Here is a 14,746-nt window from a genome sequence, read left to right as displayed (position 1 = left end):
ACCAATAAAAGGTAAATATGAATTTTTATTTAATTTTAGGGTTAATTACACTTACTCCTCTCCAAAAATGTAAAATTGCACTTTATCCAAACTCTAAAAGGGGTTCAGATGTAAATCGAATTTTTTGCAGGGGTGTAAGTATAATTTCAAAACTTCTTTTGAAAAAAGTGTAATTTAGCATTTTCAGAGAGGTATAAGTGCTATTAATCCTTACTTTTAATAGCACCAAATTCAGTGAATATTGACTAACAGAGAGATTATTTATTGAACAAAAACAAATAATAAGGGTATTAGATGGAATTTTTTAAATTAGAAAAAAATTATTTATAATTATACCAAACTTCAAAAGAGGAAAATATAACTATCCTCAAAAATATTTCGCAAAGTTTATCCAAAAGCATTGGTTGAAATGTTGTATTGATTATTTACGTAAATGAAGAGAGTAATTATGAGAATTTGAATTAATATTTAGAAATACGTTAAAATATTAATACTAAATGATTTTTCTCTGTAATTACTTAAACTTTTAAATAAAGTAATCGTTTAATATTTATTGGATTCGTATCATTGCGAACCATTTATAAAAGAAAGAGATAGTTACACTTCCCTTATCTGAAATTTGGTGCAATTACACGTAAACCCTATATAGTTTGAAAAATTACATCTAACATTCTTGAGATTTGATTTTGACTTTCATCTGATAAATAAGTCATTTCTTTAATCAACATTCCCAGAATTTGCTAATATTAATAAAAAAATAAAATAAAAATTTATATATGCCTATCTACCAAATATAATATTTTTACAATTAAAGAAACTCAAAATTGTAAGAATTGAAATTTGGTCAAAATTAAAGGATTGAAGTCAAAGGACCCTCTTCAAATATATATATTAATTAAAAGATGTGATTGATCACTCTTAATAATCTATATACGAACACTATAAAAAATTAATTTTTTGTTACACTATAAATGATCATGACTTAAAAAAATAATCATAAATCACTATTTTTAACTATAGTCAAATAAAATCAATATAACAACTTAAATTTCTACCACGATTAATCGATATTTGCAATGATTTTTAGCTATGATAAAAAAATTTGATATAGTTTTAGCTACGATTAATATTTTGACCTCACTTGTACAAACAATAGTTAATGACTGTTGCACAACTGTGGTTAATTTACATTTATCATAATTTTTTCTTTAAATTATATTAATTAATTGTAATGAGAAATTATATTTCTTCTAATGTAATCATGTAATAATTATATTAATCATTAATCCATTGAATTTGACCGAATTTAACTCAAACTGTAAATTTCCGTAATCCACTCCAAAGCATCTGTAATTTAAGCACAGAACATTCCAAATTATCACAGTTATCTGTAATGAATACACACTCCACTTTCAGATTTCTTAAAAAATAAATAAATCCACCCACGATGAAACGTGTTTTTTCATCGAAACCCGCTTTCTTCAATGCATAAAACACTTTCAGTTTCTTTCCTCAACAAAGAAGGAAAAATGAGTCGCCATTTTTCTCTCTACACCGTCGTAATATTGCTCCCAGCCATTTTCTTCCTTTCAGCAGAATCCGATCACAGTCCTCCGTTCTCATGCGACCCCTCAAACCCGTCGACCAAATCACTTCCGTTCTGCAACACTCAGCTGCCCATCAGCAGTAGAGCGAAGGACCTCGTCTCCCGCCTGACGCTGGACGAAAAGGTGCAGCAATTAGTCAACACGGCGGACGCCGTCCCCCGCCTGAATATCTCCGCCTACGAGTGGTGGTCGGAGGCGTTGCATGGCGTTTCTCGCCACGGAAAAGGGGTTACTTTCAATGGCACCGTCACGGCCGCCACCATGTTCCCTCAAGTCATTCTCGCCGCCGCTTCCTTTGATTCCCAACTCTGGTATCGCATTGCTCAGGTATGTAAAATGAAACACCAATCAGTTTATTACAGATCGAACAGTGAGACTGCTATATATATATATTTACATTGTTATTGCAATTGTTAATTATAGGCAATTGGAGATGAGGCTCGGGCAGTATTTAATGTCGGGCAGGCAAAGGGGATGACATTCTGGGCACCAAACATAAATATATTTAGGGACCCGAGGTGGGGGAGAGGGCAAGAGACACCTGGAGAAGACCCTTTCGTCGCCGGAGAATACGCAGTGGCCTATGTCAGGGGAATTCAGGGGGACAGCTTCGGCGGCGGGCAGCTCAGAGACGGCCACCTCAAAGCCTCGGCGTGTTGCAAACATTACACTGCCCATGATTTGGACAACTGGAATGGCGTTACTCGTTACGTTTTCGATGCAATTGTAAGTGTCTCGTTTCATCAAATTTATTAAATGGAATCGGATGTTGCATTAAGATTTGAAATAAAGGAATCCAAGAAATAAGATTTAGTATGAATTTTTGTGTATATAATAAGGTAAGCAAGCAAGATTTAGCGGATACCTACCAGCCGCCATTCCGGGCATGCGTGGAACAAGGCCAGGCCAGTGGCATCATGTGTGCTTATAATCGTGTCAATGGAGTCCCAAGCTGCGCTGATTACGACTTATTGACAAAAACTGCCCGCCAACAATGGGGTTTTCAAGGGTAAGATACTCGGGCTGCAGTAAATTTGGAATTACAAATATCACATGATAAGTTTATTGCACCCAATTATTATTCTATCGACTGTAATTGTATAAAATACTTCTCTTTTCCATTCACAAAGGTACATTGCTTCTGACTGCGACGCTGTTGCAATAATTCATGACCAGCAAGGGTATGCCAAAGAGCCTGAAGATGCAGTTGCAGATGTCCTTAAAGCTGGTACGCCCTTTTCCCTTAATTAGCACAATAATTTTTCAAAATATAAGTAACTAATTTAGATTCGGAAAACAACAATCCAACTTCTGGAGAATCCCATTGTGGCACCTTGTGGATAAAGAATTTTTTTTACTCAAACCTGGTCGATAGAATCAAATCCATCATAAACTAAATGTGATATATTTATCATGTAATTAATCACTTTTTTTAAATTATACACAAATTATATAATAAATATATTACACTTGTCATATAATTAATTTAAAATTTATCAAATTCAATTTAAATTAAAAATTTCAACCAAAGTGGATTTAAAATGAAATTTTCCCCTAGGGACCATGAATCTAGGTTTACATAGACGAGCGAAGATTGGTGGCTCACTTGGTTGTCCTAACACAAAGCACGCTTCTCTCGAAATGAGTGCTCTATTCATTCTGTTGAGAATGTTCTCAGCTTTTACTCTCTGGACATCATACATCTCAGGATCTCGTGCGCATACACTTTGATGATCACTTTAACATCATTCATGGCATGCTTACCAACTTCTCAAACATTTTAGTTTAAGTTGAATTTAATTAAATTGAAGTTAATTATTTATACAACTATATTATACTCATAATATAATTGGTGTACCACGTAAAAAAACAAGTCATTGATTTATGAAATATATAATAATTAATATTATGATATAATTAATTTGAGTGTGAATTCCCACACTTATTGCCAAATTTTGGCATTCATATTCCAATCACAAAAATTTGAACAGCCCACATGCTATTTTAAGACGAATTCCCCATGCCTTAGGAAATTGCTATTGTAATGATAAGCATGTTAGTTTCGGACCAAGTTCCAAACCTGCCAAGTGTTGTCAGATAGGGAGGAAATAAGAAAAGAACCCCAGTTCGGACCACACTTGGAAGTTAGAAGGCACAGCAGGTTATTGCTAAAGTGATGGTTTTTCTTTAAGCAATATATATTTGGGGTAGTTGGTCTATGTCAAATTCGATTGAGAAAATTGTCCCAATGCGAATCCAGATATGGACTTGATCAGAATCACCAAGTCCTCCATGAGGACATGAAATCTAGGGGCGTTTACGGTGCTGTTTTAATTTTTTTAAATTGAATTGTCTTTAGCGATTTTATAATGTATTTTTCCTATTTCTAAAATAAAACAATTAAACACCTCTCATTCTTATTACTTTTTCAATGAATAAAATAAAAAATTAAAAGGTCGTCTTATTCAAAACCCCAATTATGACATTCCTTCTCTCCCACTTCATACCTTGGAACGCACCGTTCTTATAAAGATAAACGCGCTTTCACATCTTCTTAACCCGAAATGGCTTGGGAAAGGAAATGTTCTTTTTTTTTAGGGTACTTTCGAGAATAGATCCAGTGGAGATGGGGTAATAATTTTTTAAATTATCACTTTTAAAATTAAAACTAAGGATGCGATTTTGTGCAGTTACGGGTGGTTTGGCGGTTTAGTACCTATAACAAAATAAGACAAAAAAATAAATGAAACAAGTGGTTGTATGTAGCAAGTATAAAAAATCAATATTATGCACCATAAACCACCAACACTCTCCATAATTTTAAGTAGATTAAAATATAAGATCATATATATTAATCCAACAAGGAAACACTTAATCAAACAAAGACTAATGGTCAATTTTAGAGAGAACAGATATAAAAGACAGAAGGATAGAACAAAGAAAGCGGTAAGAGAGAAAAGAGAGAAGAGGAGAAGGGGGAGAAAAAAAAACAAGTGAGAAAATTAATTATTTTATCAAATTACTCTATATATAATCTAAAATTTTAATTATATATTTAGTAGTGCAATGTTGTTTTTGGCGGTCTTTTTAAGTTCTAAATTAAAATCAAACCAACAATGCGGTGTGATTTTACTTTAAGTTTAGAATTATTGTTTAAAAAATAAATTATGAAAAACAGTTCAATTCAATTTGATTGGAGCAGCTTTTAGCTATTTTAAATTTTTTTGATCACTCTTGATGGAACCAGTGCTTCTTACGGCTGTGTTCCAACAATTTAGTGAGTGTCTCATCTATTTGGTAACTTGTCTATAACCACACGAGACGGATAGGAATTTTGAGTTGAGAGATGAAAATGAGAAAATTTTAGCTTTGACTGGGTTTAGTTGGAAACGACATTAGTCATAAACTACTGTCAATTTATTTCCTTGTGAAATTAGAAAAATTTAAAAGACTATGAAAATGAAAGATACAAAAAATCTCTATATTTGAAAATTAATGCAAATAAACCCCTTGGACTGGAAGGCTGTGTGCATTATTTTTCAAATATCAGGGAGATTTTATGTATTTTTTTCTTTTTACAGAGAATTTATTTAACTTTTCAAATTCCACAAAAGGTGATTTATATTTAAGATAGCCCTTTTTAAGTGTGATGATTCGTAAATAATTCTTACATAACGAGGACCTATAAAACTTATTATTGTCAGAAAGATCCCTTAATATATACAGTTACAATATATGGTTCAATCTTACATTTCACATGTTCGTGCTGCATTATGTCATATTTCTTTAAATACACACACAATATGGTAAGTTTTACATATAATAACATGTATATGTAAATTTTCATTGTATTCATTGTAAATAGTATTTTTAGTCCATAAGTTAGGCCTATGTCACTTTTGGTCCCATTTATTATGAAATTAGCACTTTTAGTCTCATAACTTAAAAAATTAGTACTTTTGATCCTCATGCACTATTTAATCTATAATTTAAAGATGTAGGCGTGCCTAACACGTTGCAGTTAAGTATCTTAGGTTGGAGGAAAAATTTGCTCTTTTTCCAATAGTAGCATATGAGTGCTTCAGTTGGCCTACTTGATTCACTTGTAGAGGACATGATTCTTTGTATTGCTTTTACTTGGTTTCAAATTATAGAAATATGGGAATAATACGATTCTATTTTTGTGAAAGAAGAGAGAAATCGTTATGTTTTTTGGTCTTAATTTTCTTCAAGATTTATTTTTTCCTCAAATGTAGTTATTTATTTTTTCCCAAAAATGGTCCAAGCTGGAAAATAAATCAATTTTCTCTCCAGCCAAAATTACTTAACGATAACGTGCTAGGCACGTGTGCTACACCATTAAATTATAGACAAAAAAATGGAAGAGGACCAGAAGTACTAATTTTTATAAGTTATGAAATTAAAAGTGCTAATCTCATAATGAATGGGATCAAAAGTGAAACTAATCTAACTTATGGGACAAAAAATATTATTTCCCCTGTGCATTAATTACGTAAAGGGTTCCTCGAATATTTTGCTCAAAAACAAAAACCTTGTACAGGCATGGATGTGAATTGCGGTGGCTATTTGAAGAAATACACCACGTCAGCTGTTGCAAAGAAGAAAGTATCAGAATTGGACATAGACAGAGCCCTGGAGAACCTCTTCTCTGTCAGAATGAGACTAGGGCTTTTCAACGGAGATCCAAGAAACCTGCAATACGGAGACATTGATCCAAGCCAGGTCTGCAGCCAAAACCACCTCGATCTAGCCCTTGAAGCTGCAAAATTCGGCATCGTCCTCCTCAAAAACGATGTCGGCCTCCTCCCGTTTTCCAGGGCAGGAACCAAGTCGCTAGCTGTAATTGGCCCCAACGCCAATGACTCAGGAGTGTTTCTCGGAAACTATGAAGGCCTGCCTTGCAAGAAAATAACTATTCTTGAAGCACTTGAACAATACTATGTCAGCAGCACAAAGTACCACCAGGGCTGTGACTTTGTCAACTGCACTTCGGCTTTTATTGATGAAGCAGTGGAGACAGCAAAACAGGCGGATGATGTTGTATTAGTCATGGGATTGGATCAAACGTTGGAGCGGGAGAAACATGATAGAGTGGAGTTGGGGCTCCCTGGAAAACAAGAAAGTCTGGTTATAAGTGTTGCAGAAGCAGCAAAAAGACCTGTTGTGTTGGTGCTGCTGTGTGGTGGCCCTGTTGACGTGTCTTTCGCGAAAGAGAACCCAAAAGTTGGGAGCATTTTGTGGGCTGGTTATCCAGGTGAAGCTGGAGGAGTTGCAGTGGCACAAACTTTGTTTGGTGATCACAATCCAGGTGATTTTCATGCTTCGTTATCGTTTCGAACATACAATACTGTTATGATTCAAGTTTGATGGATGTGTATTTAAAATTTTCAAATTCATAATAATAAATTTATCAAGTTTGGATAAGTTCATGCTGCAAAGAATTTCAAATCTTGGAACTTTCAATTTGAACTATATTTTGCGGCATTGCGATGAAATTCAAATCCATTTAATATATAATTATTTAAAATTATTACTTGAAATCCTCCAGTCAAATTCAAATTCTCTTATCCAAACACAGCAGAGAAACCTTGATCAAAACTAATTGAACTACTTCTTGTCAATTCACAGGGGGCAGACTACCAGTTACATGGTATCCCAAGGACTTCGTCAAAGTACCAATGACGGATATGCGGATGCGAGCGGATCCATCCACCGGATATCCAGGCCGAACATACAGATTCTACAATGGCCCGAAAGTGTACGAATTTGGCCACGGCCTCAGCTACACCAACTATTCTTACAAGTTCGTCTCAGTTAGCCAAAACACCCTCTTTCTGAACAATTCATTACATGAAAACACAGTCAGGCAATCCGGTTCGGTTCCTTTTGTGCCAGTCGCGGAACTGGGAACACAATCTTGCAACAGAATGATGTTTTCGACAAAGGTGAGAGTTAAAAATCCTGGAGAAATGCCGGGTAAGCATCCGGTGTTGTTGTTTGTCAGAATTGAGAATGCTGGAAGAGGGAAGGCTATGAAACAATTGGTTGGATTTCGAAGTGTGAGTTTGAGTCCTGGAGAAACTAAGGAAATCGCATTTGTTGTCAATCCCTGTCGGGATCTTAGCTATGCTGATGAAGATGGTGTGATGCTGATTGCAGAGGGTAAACTTTACCTAGTCGTGGGAGACGAGGAGTATCCTGTTAATGTAGTAGTCTGATGTTAAAAGCTATATAAATAATACTTTGCTAAATTATGAAGAGAAAAGTTTTACCCAAATTAGGACTGATTGATTCAAATCAGTGACAAAGTAAAGGTACAATTATTTAAATAATGCAAAAAAAAAAAAAAAAATTACAGATTTGGTGTGAATTGAGAAACTTCAAAATTCTGAGCGGCACCGCGGTGTTCCACCGCGGTGCCAACTTTTTAAATTAAAAAAACAAATTTCAAGTGTCACCGCGGTTCTTCACCGCGGTGACACAGAAATTTAAAAAAAAAAAATATATAAATGGCCACCGCGGTCAGTGACCGCGGTGGCTGAATAAAATATAAAAAAAAAATGAACAGGTGAAGAACCGTTATCTGAGATAGCGGTTCTTCACCAGGACCGAAAAAAAAAAATTGGTCAAAGTTGCAGCCTGCAATTGCAGGCTGCAGGTGCTGAGCCACCGCACTCACGCAGTGCGGTGGCTCAGAAATTGCTTTCACGTGAATACATTGCAGCTCACACTATTTTAAGTGTGAGCTGCAATGTGAAATCTCACTCCACCGCAAAGCAAAGCACTACATTGTTTTCATCTTCCTCTTTCTCTCAAATTCTTCTTCTTCTTCCTCTCGGCTTCATCTTCATCTTCATATTCATCTTCATCTTCATCTTCCTCTTCTCGGCAATTTTTCTTGTTATTCCTCTCAGTTAATTTTGAAAAATTTTTAAAATTAGTATGTCTAATTTTGGCCCTATCGATACCAGTGTTCTGTACGGGCAATTAAATCATCGGTCTGAGGATGTATCTGAAAATCCGGATACAACATTATCCGTACGACGTGGTGATATAGCCTTTTTTCGTGTCCTCCAACTAGCACCACGTCATATACGTGTTTTACAAGTACTCCAAAATATGGGGTTTCTTGGTGTCTTGCAGTGTGGGCATGTTGAAATTGACACCCACTTAATTACTGCATTAGTAGAGAGATGGCGCCCCGAGACACACACATTTCATTTTACGGTGGGCGAAGCAACCGTGACATTGCAGGATATCGCGATCATCTGGGCACTCCCGGTGGAAGGTAATCTTATTACCGGGGTAGATAGAAGGTATAATACCCAACAATGGCAAAATTATTGTCATGAACAGTTGGGTTTTATTCCAAACGAAGATGCTTTTAGATGGTCGAGAATAAAATTGTCAGTGTTATATGAGTATTTATTAGAAAATACATGTGATGATGATAGCCCATTTGAGGCTGTGCTACAGGAGGCACGGATATGTGCCATGTGCATTCTTGGTGGAGTGTTGTGCCCTGATGCTACAGGGAACACCGTGTCATTATTATATTTACGGCATATGGAAAATATTCACGAGGAATATACCTCAAATTGGGGTTCAGCTGTGTTGGCCTATCTGTACCGGGAGCTATGTACAGCATCACAAAGAGGGAAAACTAATATTGGCGGTGCCATGCAATTATTGCAAATATGGGCATGGTCTCGCATAATAACACTTGCACCCGTTCCCTCGAGTGAAGCTTCATCTCTAGTGCCGACCATTATTGACCCTGACAATATTCTGCCTAGCCCTCCATATGCTGCACGGTATGGACATTTTTTATTTATTTATATAGTTATAAAAATTTTTGATTTCACTAACTTTTCTTAATTTTGATTTTAGGTGGTCGTTTCATATATCCCGTACTCATACGGCGCACAATGCTCTACGCATAATAAGGAACGTTTTGGACCGTATGCAGTTAAATGAGGTATATTGTTGTGATTTATTTTTTACTTTTAGTAATATAATTGATGCATTTGTTCCAAGTATATTTATTGATTGTTGTTATATGCTATTGTAGTTTATTTGGACTCCGTATAATAATATTGCCGTCGAGCTTGAGGCATTGCCCTATTATGCAATGCGCACAACGTGGAATATACGATGCCCATTGATCAATTATTCGCTGGTGGAGATGCATCACCCGGAGAGGGTTCTTCGCCAATTTGGCTATGTGCAAGACATCCCCCAAAACCCATTGATCAGTGAGCGTCGTTTACACTCAATAGATAGGCGAGGACGTCAGGACATGGACTGGGCAACGTTTCACGCGGACTACATTGCGAAGTGGAACGATGTGCAATCAATGGTGGTGGAAGGACCCATTATTAAAGGTGGTCGTGATACCGTTCCTGACTATATGAACTGGTATCATCAAATTACTCGGGTCCAAATTTCACAAAACATATTGTCTACGAACACGCCGGGTTATCGACCGACTGACACCCGTGATTGGGAATATGTGGTAAGCACCTTCTAATTTATGTTATGTTCATTTATTTTAGCCAGTTGATTCTGCTTATAATTTGATTTTGTTTAACAGTATAATAGAATGGAGCAGCTAGTGATTGATTGTGAAAATGCCGGAGATGATCAGCAGTCGTTAAGAGATACTCGAGCGCGAGCGCGTACGATCGGACGTGAAATTATGAACTTTTCTAGTTCACGGTATCCAAGCGTTCGAGTTAGACCGACAGACACAGCTCGTGGGCACGCATTCACAGAGGCTGGTCCGTCGAGCGTACATGCCGAGGCCGGTCCATCTACTGGTCGGACAGAGGCTGGTCCATCGAGCTTTTATCCGAAAACAGGTCCATCGACTGCATATACTCCATATGCTCCATATCTGCCATCATTTGACGGTACATTTACACATAATTTTAACCCGCAAATTCGAAGACAATATGATGCATCACCCGTTCCATTCGAAGACACCGATGTGAACACACCCGGTGACCAAAGAGATGATAATCCTCCCCGAAGACACAGAAGACGTCCACGTTGTGGCACTGGAGGGCATTATTAGCTTTGTATAAAGCACATGTAAATTGAGATGTATATTCAATTTATTATATATAAAATGTGATTATTATATAAAGCACATTATTATTATATATAAAATGTGATTATTATATATATACGTATGTATATTAAATTAAATATAAAGTATGACTATTATATATAAAATATGATTATTATATATATATACGTATGTATATTCAATTAAATATAAAGTATGATTATTATATATAAAATATGATTATTATATATATATACGTATGTATATTCAATTAAATATAAAGTATGACTATTATATATAAAATTTGATTATTATATACATGCTGTAAAGTATGATTATTATATATACAATAAATTTGATTATTATATGATTACATTATGATTACAATATTATATTATATATATGCTGTAAAGTATGTTGTAAATTTGATTATTTTAGTTCCCATTTTATAAGTTGCAATTATATATTATAAAAATAAAAGCAAGATTTGCAATTGCAAAGTTGTATATTCAACATATGTAGCATGATACAAAGTTGCATTTAACAAGCTAGAATCAACCCCGAGCTTGACGAGCCTGATATTGTTGGCGAGCACGTACTTGTGGTCTATCCATTTCGTTCGGTATTCTAGTAGATACTTGTCTACCTGGGCCTCGACGAGCTCGCAGTGCGGGATTATGCACAAGTTCAAAATCCACCGGTTCCCAATATTCTTCACCGTACACAGGCTCAAACCTCCCTTGATATGTCTTCTTGTATGATTGTACACTGTAATAGTGAGGAATAAAATTTGACGCGTTAACCCCAAAATGCCGACATGCCTGAATGGCATGTGAACATGGAATTCCATTTGCACCCCACTTGCCACAAGAACACATACGATGCTTCAATTTGACGACATACGTACGGGAGCCTTGCCCGGTCAAGCTCAATGTCACCACTGAGGCAGATTGTTGGTTATAGTCAAATTTCTGAACAATGTGGCGTACTGCCTCTGCCTGTCGAGCCTCGAACAACTTGAACGCATAATCAGCCCATTGTTGATTTGCATTGATCATACGATTACACCGTGTAGATCGCTGCAAGAAATACTGCACAGAGCGGGATAACGTTATTTGCACAATAGCCACAATTGGTAAGCGTCTCGCACCTTTTAATACTCCGTTTATGCACTCAGACATGTTTGTAGTTAGAATACCCGTTCTCCAACCACCATCATGCGCCGCCGTCCATTGAGCCTTGTCAATTCTCCCAAGCCAGTCGTACGCTTCCTCGTTCAATGATTTGATCTCTTCCATTATTCTATCAAATTTTCGAGGATTGTCTTCGGCCCCTGCTCTCCAGCACATATCCTTCAACTGGATGTTCTTGAATTTTGTGTTAAAATTTGAGCAGACATGCCGTAAACAAAATCGATGTACTCCGCGTGGAAATTTGAATGCGGGCACATAATTTATAGCATTGATCAAACCAGCATGCCTGTCTGAAATCAAACAAACTCGATCATCCTCTGACGGGCACAAATATTTGGAAAGCATTCGGAGGAACCAACGCCATGACTCAAGCGATTCTTCGTCTACGAGTGCAAACGCTAACGGCAGCACCTGCTGATTTGCATCTAAAGTTACTGCTACCAGCATTTTATGTTTGTACTTCGTGTACAAATGTGTTCCATCCACGCTTATAACGTTACGACAATAACGATATCCCTCAATACATGGTCTGAAAGCCCAGAAAACATAATTCAACATGTACCTGTTCGGGGTGTCTGAGCCCAAATGCAACCACTCCACAACAGTCCCGGGATTCCATTTTTTCAATGCCGCCATATATTTGGGCAGCTTCTGAACAGAACTCTCCCACGTTCCATACACCTGTTCTCTAGCGGCTTTCAAAGCACAGCAGGCCTTATGATATGGGACTTCAAACCCAAATTTATCTTTCACAATCTGCTGGACATGTTTTATATCACAAGATGGGTCTTGACGAACCATACCCAGCAGATGTGTTGCGATCATACTCTTTCCTAAGTTACCATGGTCAACAGAAATTTCATTCATCAGACAAGTATGTGGTCCGACGTACCTGGTAACTTTATATAATCCCATATTTGGTTTGAAAATGGCCCTTAGCATCCAACAGCACCCAGTCTGTGCATCATATTTGCAAGCGACTTTCCATAAGTTTTTCTTGCTCTCCACCACCCGGTATTCTCGTCTTGCAAACCGGACCGAATAATCTTGCACGCTTCCTTTTAAATGGTCCTTACTTTTAAACAACATCCCGTTGGCGAGCTCCCCAGTGTTAGAGTCATAAAAATTACCCCACCTACCAGTAGGGATATCAATAGAGTCAGCAGGGACTTCTGGATGTGTTGTGCTAAAAAATGGAATGTCCGGATATAGGGTCATTCGGTCAGGCATGGCAGGCATGTTCAAGTCAAATTGCTCTTGTGCATTCTCACCAAGAACATCCATCATAACAGGTATACTTACGTCACCATCATCGTCATTATTCTGTTCAATCTGTTCTGGCAGATCGACCTCATCAGGTTCTGAGTCAGCTTGCTCAGTGTTCAACAAACTATCAGCTTCGAACTCGGCATCTTCATCATCGCATTCAGATGAATCCACATAATCCGATGGACATGCATAACCCGATGACCCTGAATATGCAGCCGGACCTGAATATGATGATGGGCCTGCATACGACGATGGACCTGCATATGATGATGGGCCTGCATATGACGATGGACCTGCATATGATGATGGGCCTGCATAGGACGATGGACCTGCATATGATGATGGGCCTGCATAGGACGATGGACCTGGATAATCTTCATTAATACCAAACCGGCCCATTTCTTGAGTTACTACTGGTAAGCTCGGCAAATCTTGGGTTATCATAGACATATACGTTCCCCAATCACCAACAGCTGAGTCATCGGGTACAGCTTCTTGCTGAACTTTTTCCGCTTCGACAAAAATATCAATCGACACATATCCATTCACCGGATTTAAAAAAAATTTCATATCACGATCCTTTTTAATTGCCAACAACATCTCATTCCTTTGGCCAAAATTAAATGTTATGTATTTAAAAAATATATTCAGTTTAACATTATTCCTATTCATACCAATTTCATCATACAAAATTAACTCCAACTCAGCAAATGTAGTACTACGAGAAATCTGCATGAATCCGAGTGGAGGACGATCATAACTTACAGAACCATTCGAATTGATTTGTTGACCTCCAAAATATATAATAATATCAACGGTATTTTGCTCCGCCATATCTTCAAAACAAAATAATATACACATCAATAAATTTTTTTTAATATAATCAGATATTTAAAAGGAACAAATAACATAAGAATTTAATAAATAACTTACTAAACGTCTTTCCAATTGTAAATCTTCAACGGTGGAGTATGAAATTTTGCTGACTGCTCTTGAGAGTGTAAGGGCTAAGAAATGAATGTTGAATTTTTTGAAGTTGTCGTTCGATTTTTCAATGTGAATGACTGAGGGAATGGAGTGTGATATATATAGTTAAAAAAACCGCGATAAACAACCGCGGTGTCACAGACAATAATACAGAAAAATTATTTATCACCGCGCTATCTTAGCGCGGTGTCAGCGAGACTGTAAAAGCAGAAAAGTAATCTCCGCGCTCTGTTAGCGCGGTGTCAGGTACGAAAAACAAACGTGAATAATGAGCCACCGCGGTGATGAACCGCGGTGGCTCATTCTGTGTTTTTTTTTAAAAATTTTATATGCCACCGCGGTTCATCACCGCGGTGGCATATTAAAAAATTATTTTTTTTAATAATTTTGTGTCACCGCGGTGAGCTACCGCGGTGACGAAGGAAATATAATTTTTTTTTAATTGACCGCGGTGGCTTTTTAAATTATTTTTTTTTTTTGAAATCTATGTCACCGCGGTGTCTTACCGCGGTGACATAGTAAAATCCTTTTTTTTTTTTATTTTAAATTGTGGCACCGCGGTGAAAAACCGCGGTGCCGCTCAGAATTTTGAAGGATTC

General features: G+C 36.9%; 3 protein-coding genes across 3 annotated transcripts; 2 read left to right on the top strand and 1 right to left on the bottom strand.

Moving 5' to 3' along the window:
* Positions 1-1,451: 1,451 nt before the first annotated feature.
* On the top strand, positions 1,452-7,893 carry LOC105158940 (putative beta-D-xylosidase 7). Its single transcript, XM_011075857.3, has 6 exons — positions 1,452-1,934; positions 2,031-2,333; positions 2,447-2,616; positions 2,738-2,835; positions 6,169-6,936; positions 7,257-7,893. Exons 1-6 carry the CDS (start codon positions 1,485-1,487, stop codon positions 7,844-7,846), a joined length of 2,379 nt encoding a protein of 792 aa, XP_011074159.1. The 5' UTR covers positions 1,452-1,484; the 3' UTR covers positions 7,847-7,893.
* A 318-nt stretch (positions 7,894-8,211) lies between these two features.
* On the top strand, positions 8,212-10,713 carry LOC105178659 (serine/threonine-protein phosphatase 7 long form homolog). Its single transcript, XM_088879051.1, has 4 exons — positions 8,212-9,442; positions 9,519-9,606; positions 9,700-10,143; positions 10,222-10,713. The coding sequence occupies exons 1-4, from the start codon at positions 8,571-8,573 to the stop codon at positions 10,702-10,704; spliced, it is 1,887 nt and encodes a 628-aa protein (XP_088735177.1). The 5' UTR covers positions 8,212-8,570; the 3' UTR covers positions 10,705-10,713.
* Positions 10,714-11,252: 539 nt separating this feature from the next.
* On the bottom strand, positions 11,253-13,760 carry LOC148788837 (uncharacterized). The gene has a single exon (XM_088878155.1). It carries the CDS (start codon positions 13,758-13,760, stop codon positions 11,253-11,255), a length of 2,508 nt encoding a protein of 835 aa, XP_088734281.1.
* Positions 13,761-14,746: the final 986 nt, after the last annotated feature.

This window comes from Sesamum indicum, linkage group LG3 (genome assembly GCF_026168435.1).
Source record: "Sesamum indicum cultivar Baizhima isolate 11 linkage group LG3, ASM2616843v1, whole genome shotgun sequence".
Lineage (NCBI taxonomy): Eukaryota > Viridiplantae > Streptophyta > Magnoliopsida > Lamiales > Pedaliaceae > Sesamum > Sesamum indicum.
The sequence above is the reverse complement of the archived record's forward strand: the minus strand, read 5'-3'. Positions and strand labels throughout refer to the sequence as shown.

Excerpts from the sequence above, each read along its gene's own strand:
- LOC148788837 (XM_088878155.1), bottom strand. The coding sequence starts at position 13,760 with ATGTTGTTGGCAATTAAAAAGGATCGTGATATGAAATTTTTTTTAAAT.
- LOC105178659 (XM_088879051.1), top strand. The coding sequence starts at position 8,571 with ATGTCTAATTTTGGCCCTATCGATACCAGTGTTCTGTACGGGCAATTA. Across the intron at positions 9,607-9,699 it reads ACCGTATGCAGTTAAATGAG|TTTATTTGGACTCCGTATAA; the intron begins GTATATTGTTGT and ends ATGCTATTGTAG. Across the intron at positions 10,144-10,221 it reads CCCGTGATTGGGAATATGTG|TATAATAGAATGGAGCAGCT; the intron begins GTAAGCACCTTC and ends TTTGTTTAACAG.
- LOC105158940 (XM_011075857.3), top strand. The coding sequence starts at position 1,485 with ATGCATAAAACACTTTCAGTTTCTTTCCTCAACAAAGAAGGAAAAATG. Across the intron at positions 2,334-2,446 it reads GTTACGTTTTCGATGCAATT|GTAAGCAAGCAAGATTTAGC; the intron begins GTAAGTGTCTCG and ends GTATATAATAAG. Across the intron at positions 2,617-2,737 it reads CAACAATGGGGTTTTCAAGG|GTACATTGCTTCTGACTGCG; the intron begins GTAAGATACTCG and ends CCATTCACAAAG.